Source organism: Carettochelys insculpta, chromosome 30 (genome assembly GCF_033958435.1).
Source record: "Carettochelys insculpta isolate YL-2023 chromosome 30, ASM3395843v1, whole genome shotgun sequence".
Lineage (NCBI taxonomy): Eukaryota > Metazoa > Chordata > Testudines > Carettochelyidae > Carettochelys > Carettochelys insculpta.
Genome location: NC_134166.1, coordinates 6101130 through 6123575, shown reverse-complemented (window position 1 = coordinate 6123575; position 22446 = coordinate 6101130). Strand labels below are relative to the sequence as shown.

The window sequence follows — 22446 nt, the reverse complement described above, 5'->3', positions numbered from 1 at the left end:
AAGACTTGAGCGGGTTTATGTCATCGTCATGCCTTCGCCATCCTCCCCGGTTTGGTTGGGAATCAGTCTGTGTCTTTCACTGGTTCCTTTTATCTTCCTTTTAGTCTCCTGTTTGCGAGGAGTTTTAATTTCGCAACCCTCCCCCCCCTCCCCTGTTCTACCTTTCATGGCACAGCGCTGGAGCTGCATGCTGATGAGAATAGCACTTGGTCGACTTACCGTCAATCATTCTCCGGGTAATCTTTCTTTTTAAGCCCCACTTCTTTTGCTGGGTAATGGGTAGACCAGGTTAGGTGGTGAGAAAATGTGGTTTTGGAGGTGGCACCTCAGATAGCTCTATTATCACAGTCACATTTCTTTCTGTGCCAGAAACCCCTATTTTTTCCTCCCGACAGCTCGTCTGAGACCCCCCAGACTTCTGGATGTGTCTTAAAGCAGATTTTTAAAGGATCATTCAACAAGGAAGACTGTGTGTGTGTGTGCATGCACGTAATGCGTAGCTTCAATTAGACACTTAAAAATCTCACTTGGATTTTTTTTCTCACTCATTCAAGTTGTCACATCTTGACAGCCCTGTGCAGATGTATTCCCATCATCTTAACAATAGGTTACATTACTATTTTTTATATGTGGTCAGCCTTTTTTGGAACTTTTATGATTAATTAACGTGTTTGCTTTCTTCTTTAACGTATTTTTTCATTTATACAGCACATTACTTTTTCAGACTGTGGTGCAAACATTAGATTTTTCCCTTCATTTAATCTTGCCAATTGTTCTTTCCATTTTGAGTGTTAAATCTGTGGTTTAGATCAAGGTAATAAATGATTTAAGTATTATACCATTACCTACTATGAATACGATTGTGAAAATGTGTTTTCCCTCCAGTGGGTTTGTTTTTTTAAGCTCATCCTTACCTTGAATTTTTTGTCCTCGGCAGTTCTCTCTTTCAATTTAATTTGTCAGAAATCTAAATTATGAACAAAAATAAGGTTTAATTAATTAAAATTTATATAATAGATTATCAATCAAATTTGCAACTGTGGGAGTGAGATGATGACCCTATCTAAACTATTTTTGTATTAGATTCAAAGCAATTAAAATAATTTCTAGCATGTTACATATTTAGGCTCCACTTTATAAACATATACAAGTGCATTTTAGAAATATTCATGTAAGCGATTACACCAGGAGTTTTATCGTTCATGGCTTTGAAACAAACCTGTTCTAACTCAGTCTAAACTGGTATTTTTGTATAATAAATTGTACTAGCTCGAGGGTCTTCAATCTGTGGTGCAACAGATACCCGTCATCCACAGACCACATCTAAGATTTCCAAAGGGATCTGCACCTCCATTCAAAATATTTAAGGGGTCAGCAAATGAAAAAAGGTTGAAAATCACTGTGTGAGATTGTACACTCAGTGAAGGGATTATGTGTTTTTTATCCGGCTGTAAAAAGGAATAGCACCATTTCTGTACTAAGTGCACATTATAAAATAATAATATCTGAACTAAGCTATCTTTTTTTCCAGGACTACCTATGGTACCCTGATATCTGCGGAAGCAGCATAATAAAATCCAGTGCTTTACCCCTTCAGCCATCTACTGACATGCCACAGATCTCGTAGTTTTGCAGAGGGGCTTTCCTCTACCTCTCTCTGCCACCTCTAATTCCTTCAGTCCCACTGTTCACATTAAATCAGAGCTTTCTGCCTTAACGGGGAGCAAAGCCAGCTCCGTTCTTAGTTACTCGACTTGCACGGGAGAGACATGAGCAATCCAGGCGCATTTATTAACTCCCACAGTAACAAGCCGCCACCACTTTTGTCACTTTCTCTTCCACTATGTGCCAGACCTCCCAGCCCCCTGGCAAGTTGCCAGTGGGACCAAGTGACAGCAGGAGGAGTGAGCCTAACCAATGAGCCCCTTTGTGCTGGCGTCTCCGCCCTCTTTTAAATCTCTCCCTCGGTGGCTTCACACTCATTGACCAGGGCAAGCCACGCCCCCTTCAGCTCCTACACCAATCAGGGCCCTCTGCTAGGTTGATTGAGGGAGGGCTCCCGGCGCCGCAAGGGCTTGGTACAGCGCCAGCCCCCGCCCCTATTTGGAATATTGGGCCTTATAAGGGAAGTGTCTCCATGGCCACATTGTCAATGAATTCCACTGTCAGAGTTCAGCAGCCCTCCACGTGATCCTCCCAGGGAACATCTTCGCGGGGGAGGGGCCGGGGTGCGTGTGTGGGAAATTGACAAGCGAAAGGGCCGTTCTATCACTTTAAAAGTTTGTGTGTCGCGATTTTCCCCCTCCCTCCCCAGCCCCTCCTCTTCCCCCCCCCCCCAAAAAAAAAGCCCAACCCGGCTACTCTATCTAAGGAGGGGGAAAGAGGAGACAAGAAAATTCAAAAGGTGGAATCTGTCTCCCTCTCATTTCAGATCTTGACTTTTCTGAGCCTGCTAGTCCTGGGCAGACAGAGACCAAAAAAAGCAGGGGTGGGGGAGAGAACATCTTGGGGAATGTACGTGTGATTAACAATCTTGGCTTTTAAGAGCCACCAATCAGCAGCTCCACGCCAGCATCCCTGCCCCGGGCTGAGAGAGAGGAGAAAAGACGCTGCCTTCCCCAAGGTACGGTACTTTTCTTTTTAAGCGACCTCCGTCTATCCCCTTAGCTCTTCTCTCGCTGCTATTCCCCACCTCGCTTTGGCCTCTGCGGGGCGCGTTTAAGGACGCGTTTAGCCCCACTGTGGAAAATCAATGGGAAGCCTTTTAGAAAGGGGAACGCAGGGAAAAAAGAGCCCCCCGGCCCCGGCTGCTTGCCGGCTAGGAGCAAATCCAAGCGAGGCAAGGCAGGGAAGTACCCCGAGTCACACACACGCCGGAAAAGCAGCGGCCGATCCCCACGCGTGTGAGCAAGACGCGTTGATCGTTTCTTCCCCGAAGGCGCCGGGGGTTGGGGTCGCACGCTGCTTTTCTTTCGTTTTTATTTTCTTCCCCCTCTTTGCCTTTCCTGCACAACTTTGCCGCCTGCTCGGAGGCCGGGGAATGGACTGAAGGAATCGAGCGCCGATCCGAGGCTCCACGCTGCGAACTGGGGGAGCGTGGGGGGAGGCTGTCTGCATTCAGACGTGAAGGGGCTCCGCGAACCCCCTCCCGGCTCCCCAACACGCGCGGTCTGCGGGCGCGGGGAAGGCGCGGGGTTTTATTTCCGATCCCAGCCGCGGGCTGCGGAGGGACCCATCCTTTTCCTTTTTAAATGGGGAGGCACGTGAGGGGGCCGGGGGAGTCGCTTGCGGTCGCTTTGCTGCCAGCCTGCGCCGGGTGCGTGGCTCCTGGCGTTGGATCCCGAGGGGTTTTGGAGACAGCCGCCCGGCTCCGAGGGGTTCGGTTGGGACTGAGATCCTTCCCGCCGGATCGCATTGTGATGGGGTGTTGTTTTTTTTTTTTGTCTCCTTTCTCTCCCCCTGTCTCTCCCCGCCCCAGATCCGTACGGAATTGGATGTCCCCCGGCGGATTTCACCGTCCGGCAAAGCTGGGCTGGGGTGTTTGCCCGGGGAGTGGGGGGCAGACCAAGGCGATGGATTTCTTTCTTTTTCTTTTTTTTTGCTGTGGTTGAAATGACAGTAAAAGCGTCCCGGACTCTGGCCTCCTGGGTTTAGCCCCCCCAGGACAATCCTGCTCTTTGCAGAGGCCTCGCAAATACTAATTGTTCTAGACACACGCGGGGGGGGGGCGGGAATCATCTCAGCCAAAACTTTGGTCTCCCCTCCCCCCCTCCCCGGGCCAGGGCCGAAGGGGGATTTTTGGCCGGGCCCGTATTTCTCTCCCTCTCTGTCGGTTGCTGGAGAATTCGGGCCACGGAGAAACTGAACGAATCCGGGGGTCCGATCGCAGGGGAGAGACTTCAACACCCCCCCATTGATTCCTGTCCGTGCGGGGTGGGTCACCGCCTTCCCCCTTCCCCCCACCCCGGTCCCCAGGCCTCTCCCCCGCCGCCCTGCCCTTCCCCCACCCCCCTCCTCCCCCACCCTGACTCCTCTCGTGCCCCCCTCGAGCCCCTTCCCCTCCCCCCGGGATTATGGCCATGGTGGTGAGCCCTTGGCCGGAGGAGATCCCGGGGGGCCCGCCCGGCGCCCAGCCCCCGCCGGGCTTGCCGTGCGCCCCAGAGCCGGGGCTGGCCCCTCCGCCGCCGGGCGCCCCGAAGGGCTCGGAGGCAGGGGAGAAGGGGGGCGCCCCGCCGAGCGTGGACTGCATGGTGTGCGGGGACAAGTCGAGCGGGAAACACTACGGCCAGTTCACCTGCGAGGGCTGCAAAAGCTTCTTCAAGCGCTCGGTGCGCCGCAACCTGAGCTACACCTGCCGCAGCAACCGCGAGTGCCCCATCGACCAGCACCACCGCAACCAGTGCCAGTACTGCCGCCTCAAGAAGTGCCTCAAGGTCGGCATGCGCCGCGAAGGTGAGCGCCCCTGGCCCGGCCCGGCCCGGCTCTGCCCCGCCGCGTTCCAGCCGCGCCTCAACGCTCCGGCTCCGGCGCCGGCTCCCTGCTCTGCCTCGCCTCGCTCCCGGCTGCCCCGCGCTGTTCTCTTCTCGCTGCGCTCCCGTTCTGCCCTCTGCCTGCTCTGCTTTCTGTTCCGTCTCTCGCTGCCCCCTTCTGGGCTCGCCCTGCCCTCCCTTCTTCTCCTCCTCTTTCCTCTCTCTCCTGTCTGTCTCTCTGCCCCTTCCTGGGCTCCCCTTTCTGTCTCTGTCTGTCTGTCGTTCAGGCTATGTCTACACTAGAGGGTTTCCTCGGCAAAATGGCTGTTTTGCCAACAAAACCCTCCCAGCATCCAGATTCCCAAGGCTTTCTAGCCACAGTAGGGCAACAGAACACAGCACTTTTGTCCACAGCCCTATGCTGCTGGCTAGGAGAAAGAACACCTCTGGCAACAGAGATCTGTCGATAGACACCCGGTCTGGATGTTCCAGGAGCCTTCTGTCGACAGACGGGGCCTCCGGGACAGGGAGTAGCCCTGTTCGCAGTGCTTCCAGTTAGCTGTCTTGTCGAGAGAGCAGCAGTTGCTCTCTGTTGACAGAGTGGATCTAAAGAGTGATCCGCTCTGCTGTCTGGTTGCGATCTGTCAACAGAAGTTTTGTTGGAAGAGTGCTCTAATCTAATCGAGGCATCGTCTCAGTGTTCTTTCTCTAGTCTGTCCTTCTGTTTTCTCACTCTAGTTTGTAGCTTTCTGTGTTCTCTGGGGCGACGTCTACATAGCACCTAAACTGGAAAGAAAATACGCAACTGGAACGACGTAAATTGTCTCTCTTATTTCAAGCGTATTTTGAAATAGGCTGTTTCAGCATCTGGTGCTGTCTAGACAGCTCCAACTGTCGAAATAATGCGCTATGTTGAAGCATCTCTTACTCCTCCTGCAACAAGGGCTGGGTCTGCACTCCCACAATCTGTTGACAGAAGTTACCGTCAGAAGATCTGTCAACAGATCGCGGTCACACAGGAAAGCAGATTGCTCTGTGGATCCGCTCTGTCGACAGAGAGCAGCCAGACTGCCTCAGGCTGCTCTCTTGACAGAATGGCCATCTGGAAGCACAGCAGACAGCGCTGCCCAGTGACCTGGAAGCCCTGTCTGTTGACAGACAGCCCCCCAGAGCATCCACATGGTTTGTAGACAGATTCTATCAAGAAAAGCATTCAGCTTCATGGGGGAGAGGCCAAAGGGTGTCAACAAAAGTGCTCAGTTCTGTCAACATTATGTTGACAGAACACATTTTTAGTGTGGTTTTGTTGACAGATCTCTCTAGTGTAGATGTAGCTGCGGAGTACAGAGTATATTTCAAAATACCGGACGTGTTTCAAAGATGTATCCTGAAATCGCTCTGCTGTGTTGGCACCTGCTGGGTGCCTTCCTTTCTCTCTCTCTTTTTCTTTCGCTCTGTTTTCTTTCTTTTCCCAGAGAGAGGAAGAGAGAAGGGTGCAGGAGGAAAAAAGCAACGTGAAAGATTGTCTTTCTTATGTCATTCCTTTTATTCCAAAAATACAGAGAAAAGAAAAAGAAAGACAAACTTGCTAGAATTCTCTCTCATTTCTTTTTTTCTTTTCTAAACCGCAACTATTTTGCCATTCACTCCTTCTCGCTACTTTTCTTTTGTTCCCTACATCTTTCTCACTTCCTTCCTACCCTCTTTCCATCCCCTCATTCTCACTCTCCTTTCTCTTTCTTTCCCTGTTTTCTCCCTCTCTCCTTTCCCATCCATTTCCTGCTCTCTAAACAGCTTGCCCACCTCTGCAGCATGGCTCAGCTTCCTCCCTCACTGCAAGCAACAGGGTCATGTGCACCAGGGGTCGTCTTTCTATTCCACAGTTATCCTCCTTGGAACCTGCCAGGTAGTTCCTTATAGCGTATTCTCTTCTTCCCATACTGTCTCCCAAAGTCCAACCCCGGGGCTCTCCCTCCCTAGCTGAGAGTTTGTAGTTGCTATGCTGCTGTCTGAATGCATTTAGTATCATTCCCATGTCATATACTCCCCAGCACCAAGACGTTTCCAGATTCCATTTCTTAACAGGATAAACTGGGAGCTAGAGGTGTGTCAGAATGTGTTTTTGCCGAGTTCTTGCTTCATCCTGGTTTCATTTGCTGATCCCCTTCCTTTAGGGCTGGTTTTCCTTCCCTGTTCTGTGGAGGGAATTTCTGTATTTTGTGTTTCAAATGAAGGGCGAACTTTCTGCATGTGACGTAGGGCAAGTATCAGGGAACTTTCATTCCACTGTATCTGTTACTAAAATTTCTGATCTACCTCAAATCATATGGCTGGTTTGTCCTTTTGGCCAGACCCAAATTCAGCAGCATTCTATCCTTAACATTCCTGCCTACTGATTTCCCAGCATTGTCTACGGTACTTCCCATTTGGGCCTAAAAAAGTAAAATCTGAATTATGTTCATCGGTTTTTAACAAGAGAAAAGCAGAATCCTTAAAAGAATAAATTTCCCGAAAAACCTGTAATGTTGATTACAACAAAAGGATCATGGGAAAGAACTCTTATTCATATTTAACTTGACTATCTGATCAGTGAAATTTATCCTTTGAACCAGTGAACTTTCAGTTTCTTTTGGGCTTTTAAACAGGGCTTGATTTAGAGGTAATTTCTCTGCAGAGGTGGGAATTTTCACTGTGTCTGTAGGCATTTTATTAGAACAAGGGAGGCAACGAAAATCAGTAGGAATGGAAATGTTCTTTTTAAAACAATGCTTGTGTATGCCTATCATAGCAATACTCAAGAAAGGCCAAAGCTGGTTACACCAAATTCACCATCCCAGTGTTAACCGCTGCTCGGATTTAAAATTAAGCTAGAATTTAGAAGTCATGTAACATGCAGAGTTTTCTCATGTGAATTGATTGAGTGGAAATAACAACATACCTGGCATTCAGAAAACGCCTTTTATCAGATCTCAAAGCCCCAGGCAAGTGATATTAAGTTAAATTTGTGCATATGTAAGACTGCAAAATGCATGCATTATATGGATGTCTCTCAGGATAAGATACACATATAATAATGTGTACATTGAATAATAATAGCGTACCTGGTACTTTGTAATGCAAAATATCATCTTTAACTAGTAACAATTAACAATTGTCCAAGGTACGCCATTCTTTTTGAGCCTTTTCACAGCCGACCAGCATTTCAACCATACAATTCAAAACTTCTCATGTACATCTAATTTTCTTAGATCAAGAGCAGGCTGGAAAAAGAGGCAAAGTTCCTCTCCCAGGAAGTCTCCTTTAGGACATATTTAATAACACATTAAGGCAAATCCCTCCGTACTCCCCAGAGTAAAAATTTTTCTTTGATTACTTTGTCCCCCTCCTCTTCTATGATCATGCCCGGTAATGTGGTAGTAATAATGCATTCATGGCATTTAATCTCCTTTTGGTGAGATAATTTCTACAAATCCTCAGTCGGTACGAGCGGCAGCTCTTAGTAATTCTTGTGAGTCTAGTTTATTTGGATGTATGTGTATGAGAGTGCTGCTCATAAATTTATTCGTCACAAACGACCATTTGAATTGGCAGCGTATAATCCTTCTGATTGATACCTGATCAAACAGCTGGCTGGGATACCTCAACAGATGTCCTAGTCCGTTAATGCATGTCCATGTCTTTATTAAACCCTGTGTCAAGCCTGGTGATTAGTTTTTCTTTGAGAACAGGAAGTTATTTTGTTATTCTTGTTACTGAGCCCCCTATAACGCCTTTGGATGGCATGGTGAAGCGCATCTTGCAGAATGCTCGGCTAAGGAGTTTTCTAGGGCAGAAGTTCTTGCAAGCTGAAGCCCTAGTCACACCCGAGAACCTCTGCCCTCAAAGTCAACTCTTTAAAGTGAAAGTAAGGCTCTACCTGGGTTTAGGCAGGGTAGGGGTAATGCAAAAAGAGGACTGCAATTTAACGCATGCAAAATACAGTGGCCAGATTCTCAGGTGTTGCAAACAGGCTCAGTTGAACTCAGCGCGAGCCGAATATTTCACAATGGGTTTTTTGTTTTTTTTTTTGGGAAATAGAGATAGAAGCCAGGTCAGGAACCGGACATATAGACCTTACTGACCTGCTGAATTAATGTGATGTCCTAGCTACAAAGTCATTTCTGTCACATTCCCATGTAGTATTAGGTAGAATAATAAGAAAATTGTTGGCCTCATTTTGCTGACAAACACATCTTCGTATCCCAAAGTGTGCTTAGACCACTGTAATTCTGCTTGAGTAGAAATGACATTTTTTAGTGGTTACTCATCATTTGAAACATCTACGCTGAGAGATTCAAAAACAGTTTTAAACCACTTGCTTCCCTGTATTCCCTTGCATTTTTTTAATGTCCACTTTACGTGGAATTTTATTCCAGGTAAATATTTTCATGGGTACATAAGCTTCAACTATTAGGTTAGATAAGCAAAGACATTATCTATCAAGATATAGCTGTTTACATTCTTCTGATTATGTAATGCTAGATTATATAATTTCTTTCATGCCCGTTTATACTTGAGTTACTTTTTTGATTCAAAGGGTTTAGTTGTTTGAAAGATTCCTTTGCCTCTATGCAGAACACACACACCATTAAAATTATTGAGCGTAGGTTCACAAATGATATTTTAATTCTTTGTCACTTGTAGGCTGGGAATGATAGCTGGAGAAATCCCACAAACCCCCACTCAAAAAAAAATCATACTGTCATGTCAGCCCTTAAATGCAATTTATAAAAACGGGGCTCTATGGAAAAATTCTAGAGTGTATCAATGCATTTCAAACATAACATTCAAATTTTATCTGACAAGCTTCTAGTTGCTGCCCGTTTCCTCAGATCAAGAATATTTCAAGGAAGTTTAATTACACATGGAAATACATTAAGGTGTGGTTATGAGTAATTAGTTTATCTGGAGATGAGCTGTCGTGGGTAAGCCCATTTCATCAGATTCACTAGTTAGTGAATTCACTGGTTAGTGAATCTGATGAAGTGGGTCTTTCCCAGGAAAGCTCATTACCTAAGAAATAAAATTGTTAGTCTTTAAGGTGCTACGAGCCTGCTTGTTTTTTCATTCATAATTTAACTTTTAAAAGGGAAATGGAAACAGACTGAACAACAGCACGGGGAAAGATTCAATATATGTGCTGATTTTCAGAATGTTGCAAAAGGGTGGGGTTTTTTTAGTGTTTTTGTTTTGTTTTGTTTTTTAGTTTCACCAATGTTATTTTATTTGGCTGAATTCCCTCTGAGTCTTACTGGCACTGAGTGAATTTTCAGTACCTCTGTTTCCTAACCCGTTTTCCATCAATAGACTAGACTGAATTTTTGCTTTCTGCTCCTCACACTTACCATTGGAAACTAGTCATGTTTCTTTCCCTGCAAATGAGGTCTTTTGTTAATTATTATAAAGATTAGGAGAAATCCCTGGTCACCATTTAAACACCTTTGTCAATTTTGGTAGACAAATGGTTAGCAATCTACAAGTTATCTCACTGAAGTTTTAAGTGCCAAGTTTGCCACTGGGGTCAGAACGAAAGATTATCCATGATGCTATTGTTCAATGCACTTCTAAAGCATTTGTCTGTTTTTACAAACTCACTAGTTACATTGCACTTATCTACCCTGGCAATAACCTACCAAGTTTGGCTCAGAATTTAGGCTTTGCACAGGAGAACCCAGGAGTAGCAGAAAGAAGCCTTTTACAAAACCTGAGACCCATGGAAATATTTCTGTTTTTATTTATTTGTTTAAGCCCAGAGGGAATAGGACTTTTTTTCTTTTTTAACCAAGCGACCATTCCCTTGGTTTACTGGCTTCCCTTCTGTAACATTGTGCATCGGGGCCTGAAAATGAAATTGACTAGAAACAAGTGACACTGGCAGGTCTGGATATTGTCACTCTACCCCAGGAAACAAAAAAAAAGAGAAATTAGATTATCACAGTTCTCTCTGGTTTACAAATAACCAAGGAGTTAGAATTTTTAGAAGTGGTGGCATCTGTTGAGACGCATGGGTGGAAAGCAGCCTGGTTTACATAGGTACCGAAATGGGAACTGAACTTTTGAGAGGGTGGTCCCTAAAGCATAGGCAGTAATATTGGGGAGAAGAGAAAGATATTATTCTAAAAATAAGTTTGATTTTTTTATTCAACAGTATCTATTTAGCTCTTTGATCTTTATTAAAAGCCATTTGACATTTTTAAATAATAAAGGGTTTATTTTAAGCATAACATCAGGGTTTTTTTTATTTGTTATTTGTTTTTTGTGGTTTTTTTGGAGTGGTAACTACTATATTGTTAGCAATCACCAAAAATTAGCAACCCTTGAGAACTAGAAAAGACACAGCAAAGCTTTTATTGAACGGCCTTGTCTTTTTTAAGTTCTTAGCTGTCTCTTCTTTGTATTAGTACTCTTGCTAATTGCTGCATCCCCTCAAATATACATGCTATTTCATTACAAAGAGAAAGGTGCTTTCCTTGTTCTGAAGAGTTTCTGGTCAATAGACACAGCAATGTTTTCTATGATTCTGCCTCCCTACCACCCTCCTTAATCTATTTATATAGACGTTCTGCTTAGATTCTGATATCTTGCTTCCAACCGGGGCAAATCCATGGCAGAACTCAAGACAAATTACTTCTGGTATCATTTGGATCTGAATCTGCCTTATTTTGCACGGAAGAAGCCTTGCTGTCTGTGTTTATTTCAAAGGCATGCATTTTCTCAATCACCGTGCTGCTGTTGTGACTAACCATAACTGTTGAGACTTGGGGGGGGGGAGGATTTTTAAAGTGTTACTACCAGAGCTCCAAACAAATGAATTAGGAGACTCTTTGGGACTTAGGGTGGGCAAGGCGGTTAATATGCTGTATACAGAATGCTGAGATCCCATGGTTTTGCACGCACAGCATTCCCCCTACCTCCCGGGAATATTGTTAGGCTTAATTTGTTCATATCTGTGAGGTCCTTTTAGAGGCAAGGCCTTATAGTAATTTTAGGCAGCTCTTCAGCTACCTATGTTGTCATTGCACTCACAACAGACACGGGCAGTGGCTCTGCTCCACAATATAAGAGTGTATGTATATTATAACTGTGAATTTATGAAGTTCCCAGGCAGGGAGACTTCAGTGCAGGGAAGCAGCTTTCTCAGCCAAGGGGCATATTTTGAACGGGTGTATACTGTGAAGGCTCCATTGACATCAATGCCAGCTGCAGTCTGCCTCTCTTTATGATGCTCTATATTGACGGCGTACACAGATTGAGGGTCGGGCCCCTTCCCTAGCAGCTAACCTTCCCATGTTGCCTTTTAGCTGGTTGGAAAAACCCAGCGCTAGGAATCCTTTCACACAGCCCGGGCTGCTATTGACCAAAGGTGTCGTGCCCCTGAAATGCAAAGGCAGGGATCCAGCCACTCCTATTCACGTGAACAACGTCACGATGTGAATAGAGCTGGTCGTGGATGGAAGGGTTGGGAAACTGGGCCTCTTGTTTTTGTGGTGACAAGGCAGCAGGAAAACCACTCACATTTCCCCCTCTCCGCCTCCTGCATTACTCCCCGGGATGTATCAGGAGCATATTTGGTATAACCTGGCTATACCGAGGGTGTTTATAGCCAAAATTGCTTTTCAGTGCAGCTGGTGGTTTTAAGTCCATTCCAATTCCATGCTGTTTCTCCAGCTCCCATTCTGTGCCTTGTCCAGTGAAACCTCTGTTCACGCCAATTTGTAAGATAGCTGTTGCCTCAGGAACAAGTATCCAATGAACTATGGCCCCAGAGGGGTGCTCGGGTTAGTCCGCAACTTCACAAAAAACAAGCAGTCCTAGAGCACCTTAAAGACTAATCCATTTATTTATTAGGGCATGAGTAAAAAGAATCTCTGCTACGGAAGAGTTTTCTGATGCGTAAACATAATGTTTCACACATAAAAAAAAAAAAGAATAAGCTCTTTCTCATTTTTCCAGCTAAGTTCACAGCATTATGCGCAACAAACAACTGGAATCACTGCCTGCTTGAGAGATCTCTGGAAGGAACATTAGGCTTTGACCCGAAAGGGATTCCAAATACAGAAGCAGTCGCGTTAGTTCATTCTCTCTTCATTTCCTGGCTTCGTGAACACGGGCGGGTTAATTCCCCTCCCCATGCCTTGAGTTTCACCATCCTCACCCCTGGGGCTTAGTATTTATAAAGGGCATTGGGATCCTCAGGTGGTCACTTGGGGTATATCTGTACAGCAAAGTTGTTTGGGAATAATGGTAGCTATTTTGAAATAACTTTGCAAGCATCTACGCAAGGCAACCGCTATTTTGAGATGGTTCCGAAACAGCTTATTCCGGAACAGCTTATTTCAAAATAAGGCTGCTGTGTAGACATAGCCCTAGTGTGGAAGCAGCTGCATAGTTTCTCTTAATTGTGTAACACACACACCTACTGGGTGTGGTTCATTGTCCCATGTAGTGGCACTTACGCCGCTTACAGAGAGAACGAATGAGTCCTCTCTACCACCTTAGCTAACAGGCACCTGCCTTTTCAGCTCAAGTGGTAGAGGCTCATGTACTAAACTCCAGAGGTCCCATGTTTGATGCTGGCTATCGGTGTTAAACAAGTGATTCTGGTATAAACTGAGTTGCTGGCACCCCAGGGTATGTGGACACGGCAAAGTTATTTAGAAATAACAGCCCTTAATAGCTTTGCAAGCGTCTACACAATGCAATCGCTATTTTGAAAGAATAGCGATTGGCTATTTCGAAATTCGTAAACCTCATTCTATAAGGAATGGTGCTTATTTCAAAATAGCCATTTTAAAATAGGGGCTGTATAGCCAGGGAGTAGTGACTATTTCAAAATAAGCCGTAGTGTCTTCGATGGCTCTGTTTCAAAATAGGCTTTTCTGTATGTAGATGCTGGATTTTGAAATAGCTGAGGGCTCTTTCAAAATGCATTTTGTGTGTAGCAGAGTTATTTCAAAATAAGCTTTTTGAAATAAGGCTGCTGTGTAGACACACCCAGACCAGGGCACTGGTGCCGGCTCCAGGCTGTCGGTCAGGGCTCACGCCTCTTTAACTGACAGGTGTCTGTAGCTTAGACCTGGCCGTAGGTTAAACAGAAGAAACGTGCCTGTATAGAAACATGCCCAATCCACCCATTCTGCCTTGGGTGAGTGTTAGACCCACTTAACAGTGATGTAACGTCAGCACAAGGGGCAGGGGCCCAGCAGAATAGAAAGCACCTACTTTCTAGTGTTTGCTACCAGTATAAATACAGTTCCCAGCTTTTCCTGGTTTTTCCCTTTGTTACTGGGATGCAGAGCAGGCTGGCATAGACCAAGAAAAATCCCCCATCTCTTCTGTGTGCCCGTATAGCTGCCTGACAAAATAGATTTTTTTTGAATGCAGAAATCTAAACTAGGGCTGCTATAGTCAGAGGGCTCCCTCGAAATTCCTCCCTCATTCTAAACTCCATCTCTCCCAAGCCCTGGAAGCAAATTCCCTCCCTCCCTCCACTTTTTCTTCAGATGTTTTGCACAATCGTTTACTCAAAACTGCAATCTGATGTGCTCCTCCATCAGCAGCACTGTGGATTTGTCCCAAATTCCCTGCTGCCCGATCACACATACATAAACACCTCCCTCTCAGAATTTCACAAATAAATTATTACCCCAACTCCAACTCCCAGACCCAGAGAGCCCAGTGTCTTTGCAGCTTGTGCAGTTGTACATCTTAAAGCAAAGTCAGTAAGATTCAACCAGTGTATCTGCTTTTCTGTGCCCTGGGTTCTGTTGGTTTTTTTTTAATTAATTAAGTATAGAGTCCCCTCATCCCAAAAAATGCAGGTGTAAGTCAGTGAAAACACTTAGGCTATGTCTACCCAAAAATAACTTTGTGAGAATCTACACTATGCGTATACAACTTTGAAATAAATTCAAAATAGCAGATGCATTATTTCTAATTTTGTAAACCTCATTGCAGGAGCAATAATGCCTATTTTAAAATAGCTGTTTGAAGTATGCACTTTTAAGACTTGGGATAGCGCTATTTCAAAATAAGCTATAATGGCATCTCATGGCACTATTTCAAAATAGGCACAATGTGTCTGGACATGCCATTTTGAAAGAGCCGGCTGCTATTTCGAAATGCATTTTTGGGAGTAGCTGTGTTATTTTGAAATAAGTTATGCTGGAATAGCTGTTCCAGAATGGATTGTTTTGAAATAATGCTGCTGAGTTGATGTAGCCTTTGTGAATTCACCTGAGTTTTGTCAAATTGCTTTGGCCAAAAACCAAACAAAAATGTAAATGTTTTGTTTTGAGGCTTTTGAAATAAAACATTTCAATGTTTCTATTTGAAAAGGTTTTTTTTTGTTTCTTTTGAATTTTACAGAAGCTTTATTTAAAAAAATTCAAAAGGATTTAAAAAAGTATGCCATTCCACCCTGGTATTAGGAAACACAAGAAATTACTATTTGTATTTTCCTTCCACTTTTTTGATTTGCCAAAAATTTCCTGTCAGATTGGCCAGTTATTCTCATCCCTCAGTTATTCTCACCCCTTTAGTTAATACTCCAAAAAATGGAAGAATCTATTGAAACCATTGCAGTATTCCCACTAACGGCAAGTTAAAATCAGCTCGGTTTTATCCTGGAAGATCAGAGCAGGTCTGTGCTTTCAGACATCACTCCAAACAAGACATGATTGAAGTTAATCAATTTGGTCCAGGATCAGCGGGCAAAAAGAACCTGGATCTCTGCTAGTTTAATGGGCCTCCTTTGAGTTATGCTGATCTACATCAGCTGAGGATCTGGCCCTCATCCTCCAAACTGCGGCTATTTGATGCTTGGAGGAAGAGGGGCAGAAATTTGTTTTGTGATGATAAGACTGAAGGGTGAATAAATCATCCATGTCATCTCAAAGGTGCAACACCTCTGGGCATCTCTAGTCTGTGTGACTGGGAGGAAGTGTGTTGTTCAGTCATCAGGAAGCAGAGGAACAAACGCAACAGTTGTTTTGGCCAAAGAAGCAATCAGAAGTGAAGCAGCCTAATTATGGCGGGGCCGTTGAGCTTGTGGTTCTCTGACACTGTCAGGTGTTGCTGAAGGACCAGCTCACAGTTCATAAGAGCTTAGCTTCTGTTGAGCCCAGGGCGACCATCTGTTCTGTTTTACCAGGACAGTCCTTTATTTGAGCTGTCCCACAGGCATCCTGACTTTTTTAAGAAAATGGGCAAATTGTCCTGTATTTTGCAGGACTCCTGTTCCCCAGCACCCTGCACCTTGGGGTGGCAGCTCCCACTGCCAGGGAGCCCCACCAGGGGAGGTGGCTGCGTCCCCCGGCTCCCTGTGCCTCCTGGTGGCAGCCTGCATTGCTGAAGAGCGCTACTGCAGGGCAGTTGCCCTGTTCTCTGCCACCCCCGCCACCCAGCAAGGAGACTGTGAAGCCCCCATCCCTGATGTCCCATCGTGGGGCAGCAGCCCCCATTGTCAGAGAGCCTTGACATGCGACAGCAGCGCCACATCCTCTGGGGCCAGGTGTCCCATATTTGGCATGGGAAAATGTGGTCACCTTAGTTTAGCCCCCGAAATAATCCACCCAGCATGTCAAATGTTGCATTCGTTGGAAAATGTGTCCCTTCCTGCAACTGCCTAAACAGGAGTCAAGGCCTTTTGCAAAACTGAGCCACATCTACACCACAGGCAAGAGAGATGCACTTACGGTGAGAGCGAGGAATGAGGGTCAGGACACCTGGCTTCTCCCCCCAGCTTTGAGAAGAGAGTGCAGACTAGTGGGTAGAGCCAGGACTCCTGCGTTCTATTCCCAGTGCTACCGCAGATGTGCATTGCAACCGGTGGGGACGTATTTCCTCGCCCTGTGCTTCAGTTTACCTGTTTCTACAAGGGGCTGTCAGCTCTCTGCCTCAAGGCACGATGTTAGAGGGCGGCATCTGGGGGGTGGCTTGGGAGCATCGGAGGGAAGGTGCTATCAGCGCACACCTTGCGACTGTTCAGCTCAGGAGGGAGGATGAAGCCTCAGGGCAGATGATAAATACTCATTGTTGCTGGGGTGGGACAAAGCTAAATTTCCCAGCTGCCTGAGTTCTCAGCCCCACTGAGTCCTTTTCAGTTGTTCCTTGCCGGCAGAATAGGTTAGATAGATCCTAGCTTTGCAAATTACTCTCTGCGTTTACTCACCTGGGCAGGGGAGGGGGAGTGATTTTTTTATTTTGGCAAGTTAGCAAAGTCTCTCTAATTTTTCCGGCACTGGTGGGAAGGTGGATAGGAAGATCCAGGGCTGATATGTAGATTTTTTTTTTGCAAGCCTCAGCTCATTGAACCTGTTGCTCTGCTCCCACGTCTTAATAAAAGCTGATGCACAAAACAGCCAGGCAGGTCCTGTTGTAGCTTTTTGCTCTGGTATCCATTGCGCTAGGGTCACTGAACCATCGTGTGTGTGACAGCTGCCCCCCTGACCTATCCGCAAGGCATCAAACCAGGGACCTCATCCTCAGCTAAAATCAGGAGCTGCTGCAGCTAGGCAAGGGGTGATAACTCAGATCCCCGATACAGCAGCATCTATCGAGAGCTGGACAAAAAAATTCCATCAAATAGTTGATTCGCTGCAAAATGCAGGGTCGGGTCAGCTAAAACTATTGCAGATGTGAGCTGAATTCAGTGACTCATTTCAGGCAAAAAATAGACCATGCCCATTTTCAATAGACTTTTCATTTCAAACTAACGTTCCATTTAGAAATTCAGCTGCGTTTATTTTAAACAGACAGGCAAACAAGGATTTAAAAAAAGCCCTCAGAAAAGAAAACAAACATTTTTCTTTCCAGTCAAGCGAAATGATAAATAATGCCAATAATTAGCAGAGAAACGACGAACAGCATTCCCTGTAAGCTGAGCGCTTGTGCAGCCACTCAGGAGGGAGTCAAATGCCACCCAGCTGATTAGTTGAAGGCCCACAGCTAGGTTGTGTGTTTCCACTGGTGGTGCACATTTGCATCGGCCTTGGTGCACAGAACAATATTATTCCACGCAGGGATGGAAAAGATTAGAGGGAACAGTGATGATGAGCTGTCATTTTGGGCTGCCGATCCAAAGCTGACGGGTGTTTTGGATTGTGGGTGTGTGTCTTACGGTTTCTCTTTGCCTGGTGATCCAAACCAGATGGCTCCCTGTGAGTTCAGCAGCAGTGAATGAAACAAAAATTTGGTGAGGGGAAAAATGAAAACTTTTATTTCTGGTTCACCAGGAACTAATTTTTTCCCAGATTTTTTTGGTGTGGCACCAAACTGAAGACTCCAATGCCTATCACACACACTGCCCAGTGGGTTACACAAGTACTATCTTAGCCTTCTACCATCCATTGCTAAACCTGCTCCTTGCTTTGCTGTAGGACCAGCAGCTGCACCCTCGTTATTGTATTTAACCCTCTGGCAACCTGTTGTCCTAAATGCGAGGAGAGCTGGGGCTCTAGCTGTGTAATAAGCAGTGTTCCCTGGAAGCTGATCACTTGGGCAGCCACCCAGGACAGATTCAGGCTCTGCCCAGTGGATTAGCAGAGCATCCACAGCTGGCAGCGTGTGTTTCTACCGGTGCTGCACCTGCCTCAGTGCACATAAAATTTATTCTGTGCATGGATGGAAAAAATTAGTGGGAACCCTGGTAACAAGGCCCAGATTTGCATGGTCAGTGGGAATGTTTTAAGACCAAATAGCCTGATCCTGACGGCACCTGTCATACCAACAGCTGACGAGGGGTGCCCTCTGTATCAGTTCACAGTGGGGGCCCTGCCTCTCTCCTCCACTATGCAATGTACATCAGCCTGGGCAATGACACCCCCAGCCCAGGGAGAGGCAATTTCCTGCCTTCCATCCCTAGCTAGTGACTGAATTTAGCCGCAGTCCAGGAAACTGCTCTATCAAATTAAACAGATCACATCAAGCGCCAGCCAGGCCCACCGGTGCGTCAGCTGCTGGAATCCTTTGTCCAGCAGTGGTGCGCACAATGCATGGAGGAGGCTGAGCAACTGGAGAAGCAGCTGGGAAGAGCCACAATTAAAGGATCAGAAAAGCTGCCTTGCACACCGACAGACTCGAGGTTGCTTAACAAAGAGAAGGCTGAGAGGTGAGCTGACTACAGTCTATATGGACATAATGGGGGGCAAGGATTCATAACAGGCTCTTCTAGGTATGGCTTGACCCAGCATCTGGAAGGTGAATCTCCACACATTCAGACCAGAACTGTATTTTTAACAGTGAGGGTAATTAAGCACAGGGCCAGTTTTCCAAGGATCGGGGTGGATTGTCCAACACTGACAATTTGCAAAATCAAAACAGGCTGTTTTGCTAAGCAATCTGCTCTAGGGATTATATGGGCAGTTCCCTACCCTGGAGGTTAGTTTAGGACCTTGTGTATACTACTATGGGCTATCAGCCTAAGTTACAGAGCTTCAGTGATGTGAATAACCTAGCTGAAGTCGATGTACTTAGGTCTGCTCACTGCGGTATCTTCCCCAATGATAAGTCGGCAGTTGGCGCTCTCCTGTTGACTCTGCCTACTCTTCTAGTTTTGATGGAACAAGGGAGTTGAGGAGCGTTCTGCAGCTGATTTATTGCATCTGTACAAGACCCGATAAATGGACCCCCGCAAGGGCGATTGCTGCCTGTCGATCCAATGGGTAATGAAGGTTTGCCCTAGATCAGGAGTCAGCAACCTTTCCAAGGCAGAGTGCTGCAATTTGGCCTTTGGACCTCTGTGGTCCAAGTGCCGGATGATACTTGTAAGAGTTACTAATCGTCCTACTTACAACAGCTTCATTAATAAATACACGAAGCTGCAGAGCTTTACTGTTCAGGGGGCGGTTGGTAGCATTCGCTGGTCTTTTGTTAATCCACAGGCGGAATGGCTTTCAGCAAGCTCCCAGCTGCATGCAGGAGGAGGGGCGGGGCTGAGCTCCCGCCTCGTGTGCTGATGAAAAACGGCTCGCGTGCCGCTCTTGGCACTTGTGCCGGCGGTGGCTGCCCCCTGCCCTAGATGATCACAATAGCCTCTTCTGGTCTTGAAATCTATGACTCTCGGATCACTGGGGTAGGATGGCCCACCCAGGTAACTAAAGGGAAACAGAATACAATGAGGCGAGGCTGCACCCTTTGATGTCGTGGGCTGTTTTAACGCCTGCGCATCTGCTGGACTCGTGGGGCACCGTCTGCTGGGATCATTAGGGCAAGAGAAACCACAAGGCACAGCGCCTCCCCAGATCCAAAACGCCCTTCAGCTTTGAATCTGCAGCCAAAAATTGACAGCTTGCCATTGCTCTGCGATTATTCTGCTGTCACTGTCTCTTGGTGGCATCTGGAGCCCTAGTCATGGAACCACAAACTCCTTGGGGTAGGAGACGTACACTTTTATTGCTGTTGGGTGCATTACGGTACAGCCTAGGTGCCTTAAGTCACTGACCAGGAACTTATTGCGTTCTCGGCTGTAGATTTTTATTGCTATTAGGAGTATTACGGTGTCTGCTAGGAGCCTCATTCTTGGACTGTATGAACCTCTCTCGCTAGTTCAGTATCGCTGATACAAAAGGTTCATGATCAGAGATCAGGCCCCACTACAATCAAGGAGATTATTTTATAAAGTGTGATGAGTTTTAAGACAATCAGCAGAGGGGTTCTTTTCATTTGCCTTTTCCATTTGAGCCTCCAGGTAGCTTTTTTGGTTCATTTGCCGTGAAAGCCGACTTTTTTCCCACGATTCCAGAATCTGGGATCTGGCGAATAGCAAAGATCACGAGACTTTAATCCTGCCCTTTGCGGCTGTTCCCCACCCTATCTGCATGAGCGCAACAAAACAAAACAGCCCGTCACTGACAAAGCTACACTGCTTTGTGCGTCTTACCTGCCCCGGCCTCCTCTTGGCTCCACATGCTCTGTTTTTTAGAGGGTACACAGGAGGTAGGAAAGGAAGCTTTGTCGATAGTGCACTCAGATAAAAGACCCAGCTGAGCACTGCCCTGGGCTGACAGGATGGCTATGGGCAAGTTAGGGCCCCACTCTTTGCCTCAGTTCCCCTGTCAGTAAAATAGGGACAGTGCTGCTGACCTCCTTAATAAAGCATTTGGAGTTCTACTGATGACAGAGCTGGAGGGCGGAGTGAGAGTTATCTTGACTTTCCTAAAGGACATGGGGCAGTTCAAGCACAGTTATTGGATTTGAAGCAGGAATTAATTCAGGGAGATCCTATGGGTCATGGTACTATGCGGGAGGCCAGACTGGAGGATCACAGTGTCCCTTCCAGTGTTCCCTGGAAGCTGAGCACTTGGGCAGCTGCCCAGGAGAGATTCAGGTGCTGCCCAGCTGATTAGCAGAGTGCCCACAGCTGGCAGCCTGTGTTTCTCTTTGTAGTGCACATCCGCACATAACAAAATTTACTCTGCCCATGGATGGAAAATCCTAGAGGGAACCCTGGTCCCTTCTGTCTTATCTCTCTGTGTTTATGGAGCCCCAATCTGCATGATAAGCTCTGGGCAAAAAGTTTATTCACCTACAGCTTCAAAGGCTGTCTTGGTACTTACCTGGCCTCCATTTCCATCCTAGCTGAGCATTTTGCTCTGCATTTGCCCTCCGTGAGTCAGGGAAGAGCTATTCATCCATCAGAGTGACTAAGTGACATTCCCAAGGTCATACATGAAAGCTTGTAGCAGAGCAGTGACCCAAAGTTGGCTTTCCTGGTTAGCATTGGTCCACACTTCCTCTCCAGAGCCCAGATCCCACTGTCTCTGGGCTCATCTACAGCTTATCCTTTGGGCCACAGGTGATGTGCAAACACGGCATGATTCAGACACCAAGCCAGCTGATGTTAAGTTGTTGCTTGGAAATTGAGGGTTCATCTGAACCCGGATTTCATAGTGGGGGAGCAGGGAGCACTTCCCTGAGCAGAAGGCAGAGAAAATCTCTTTGTGAGCACCTGTGGCACGAGAGAGATCAGGGCAGCCTGGTTTGTATTCAGTCCTGCCTCTTAAAACCTAGGGTAGAGGAGAGCCATTTGAAATAAACCTGTCTCTTCTCCTGCAAGGACTGGAATTCCAACAGCTCCAGCACTGACAACTGAGGCCTGATTTTTTTTTAAAAGAAAGCTCCATTCATCGGCAATAGGGCCTAATCTAGGAATGTAAAATCCTGTTTAATTGGTTAACAGGTTAAGTGATTCAATGAATGGGGGGCAGCCACCCCTCCCCCCTTCCCAGCCATCTGTCCCCTGTCCCCCGCCCCTACGGCCATCGTGGACGGGGCTACTGTGGTCTGGCTGGAGCGCCCCAGCTGGCAGTGGATGGGGGGCTGCTCCAGCCCATAGCAGTTAACCATAACCAGTGAGCCACATCTATTTTGAGTGAGGCTTACCAGCTAACCGGTTAACCTTTAACATCCCTAGTCTGGGCCATTAACAGCACTGACTAATACCTGGCAATCCGACTAACATCTTCGCTCCCTCACAGGCACCGAAATAAAACGGCCGGATAGGATTTCCAAGAGCATTCGGCTCAGAGTCCGAGAACAACGGGGTTGTCGGCAATGAGAGCTTTTGAAAAGCTGCTCCCACCTCACTTCAGGTCGGAAAGGGCTCAGCTGATTTGCTTCGGACTAGCTGGGTCCATGGTCTCCTGCAGGAGGTGTTAACTCCTTGTGCTTAGCAACCTGCTCCACTGCCTACGCTGTGCCTGCACCAGAGGGTTTTGTCAACGACACCCTGGGAGCGTCCACCTTCCCAAGGCCGTCTGTCGACAGAATGCAGCACTTCCGTTGACAGCTGTATGCCGCACACCACCAGGAAGAACAACGCCAGTCTGGTCTGGATGTTCCAGGGGGCCTTCTGTTGACAGACAGGGCTTCGGGGACACTGGGCAGCCCTGTCTGCTGGGCTTCCGGTTGGCTGTTTTGCCCACAGAGCAGCTGGGCA

General features: G+C 46.6%; 1 protein-coding gene across 2 annotated transcripts in view; it reads left to right on the top strand.

Moving 5' to 3' along the window:
* Positions 1 to 2188: 2188 nt before the first annotated feature.
* The window catches only part of LOC142003905 (nuclear receptor subfamily 2 group F member 5-like), a 39438-nt gene continuing 19180 nt past the window's right edge, over positions 2189 to 22446 (top strand). The window contains exons 1-3 of one of the 2 annotated variants that reach the window (XM_074981267.1): positions 2189 to 2279; positions 2432 to 2623; positions 3479 to 4452. In XM_074981267.1, the coding sequence (XP_074837368.1) occupies positions 4074 to 4452 (379 nt within the window). In that variant the 5' untranslated portion in view covers positions 2189 to 2279; positions 2432 to 2623; positions 3479 to 4073. Of the gene's footprint in view, positions 2280 to 2347; positions 2624 to 3478; positions 4453 to 22446 lie in introns of those variants that run through there. The other variant, XM_074981266.1, reaches the window with a different exon arrangement.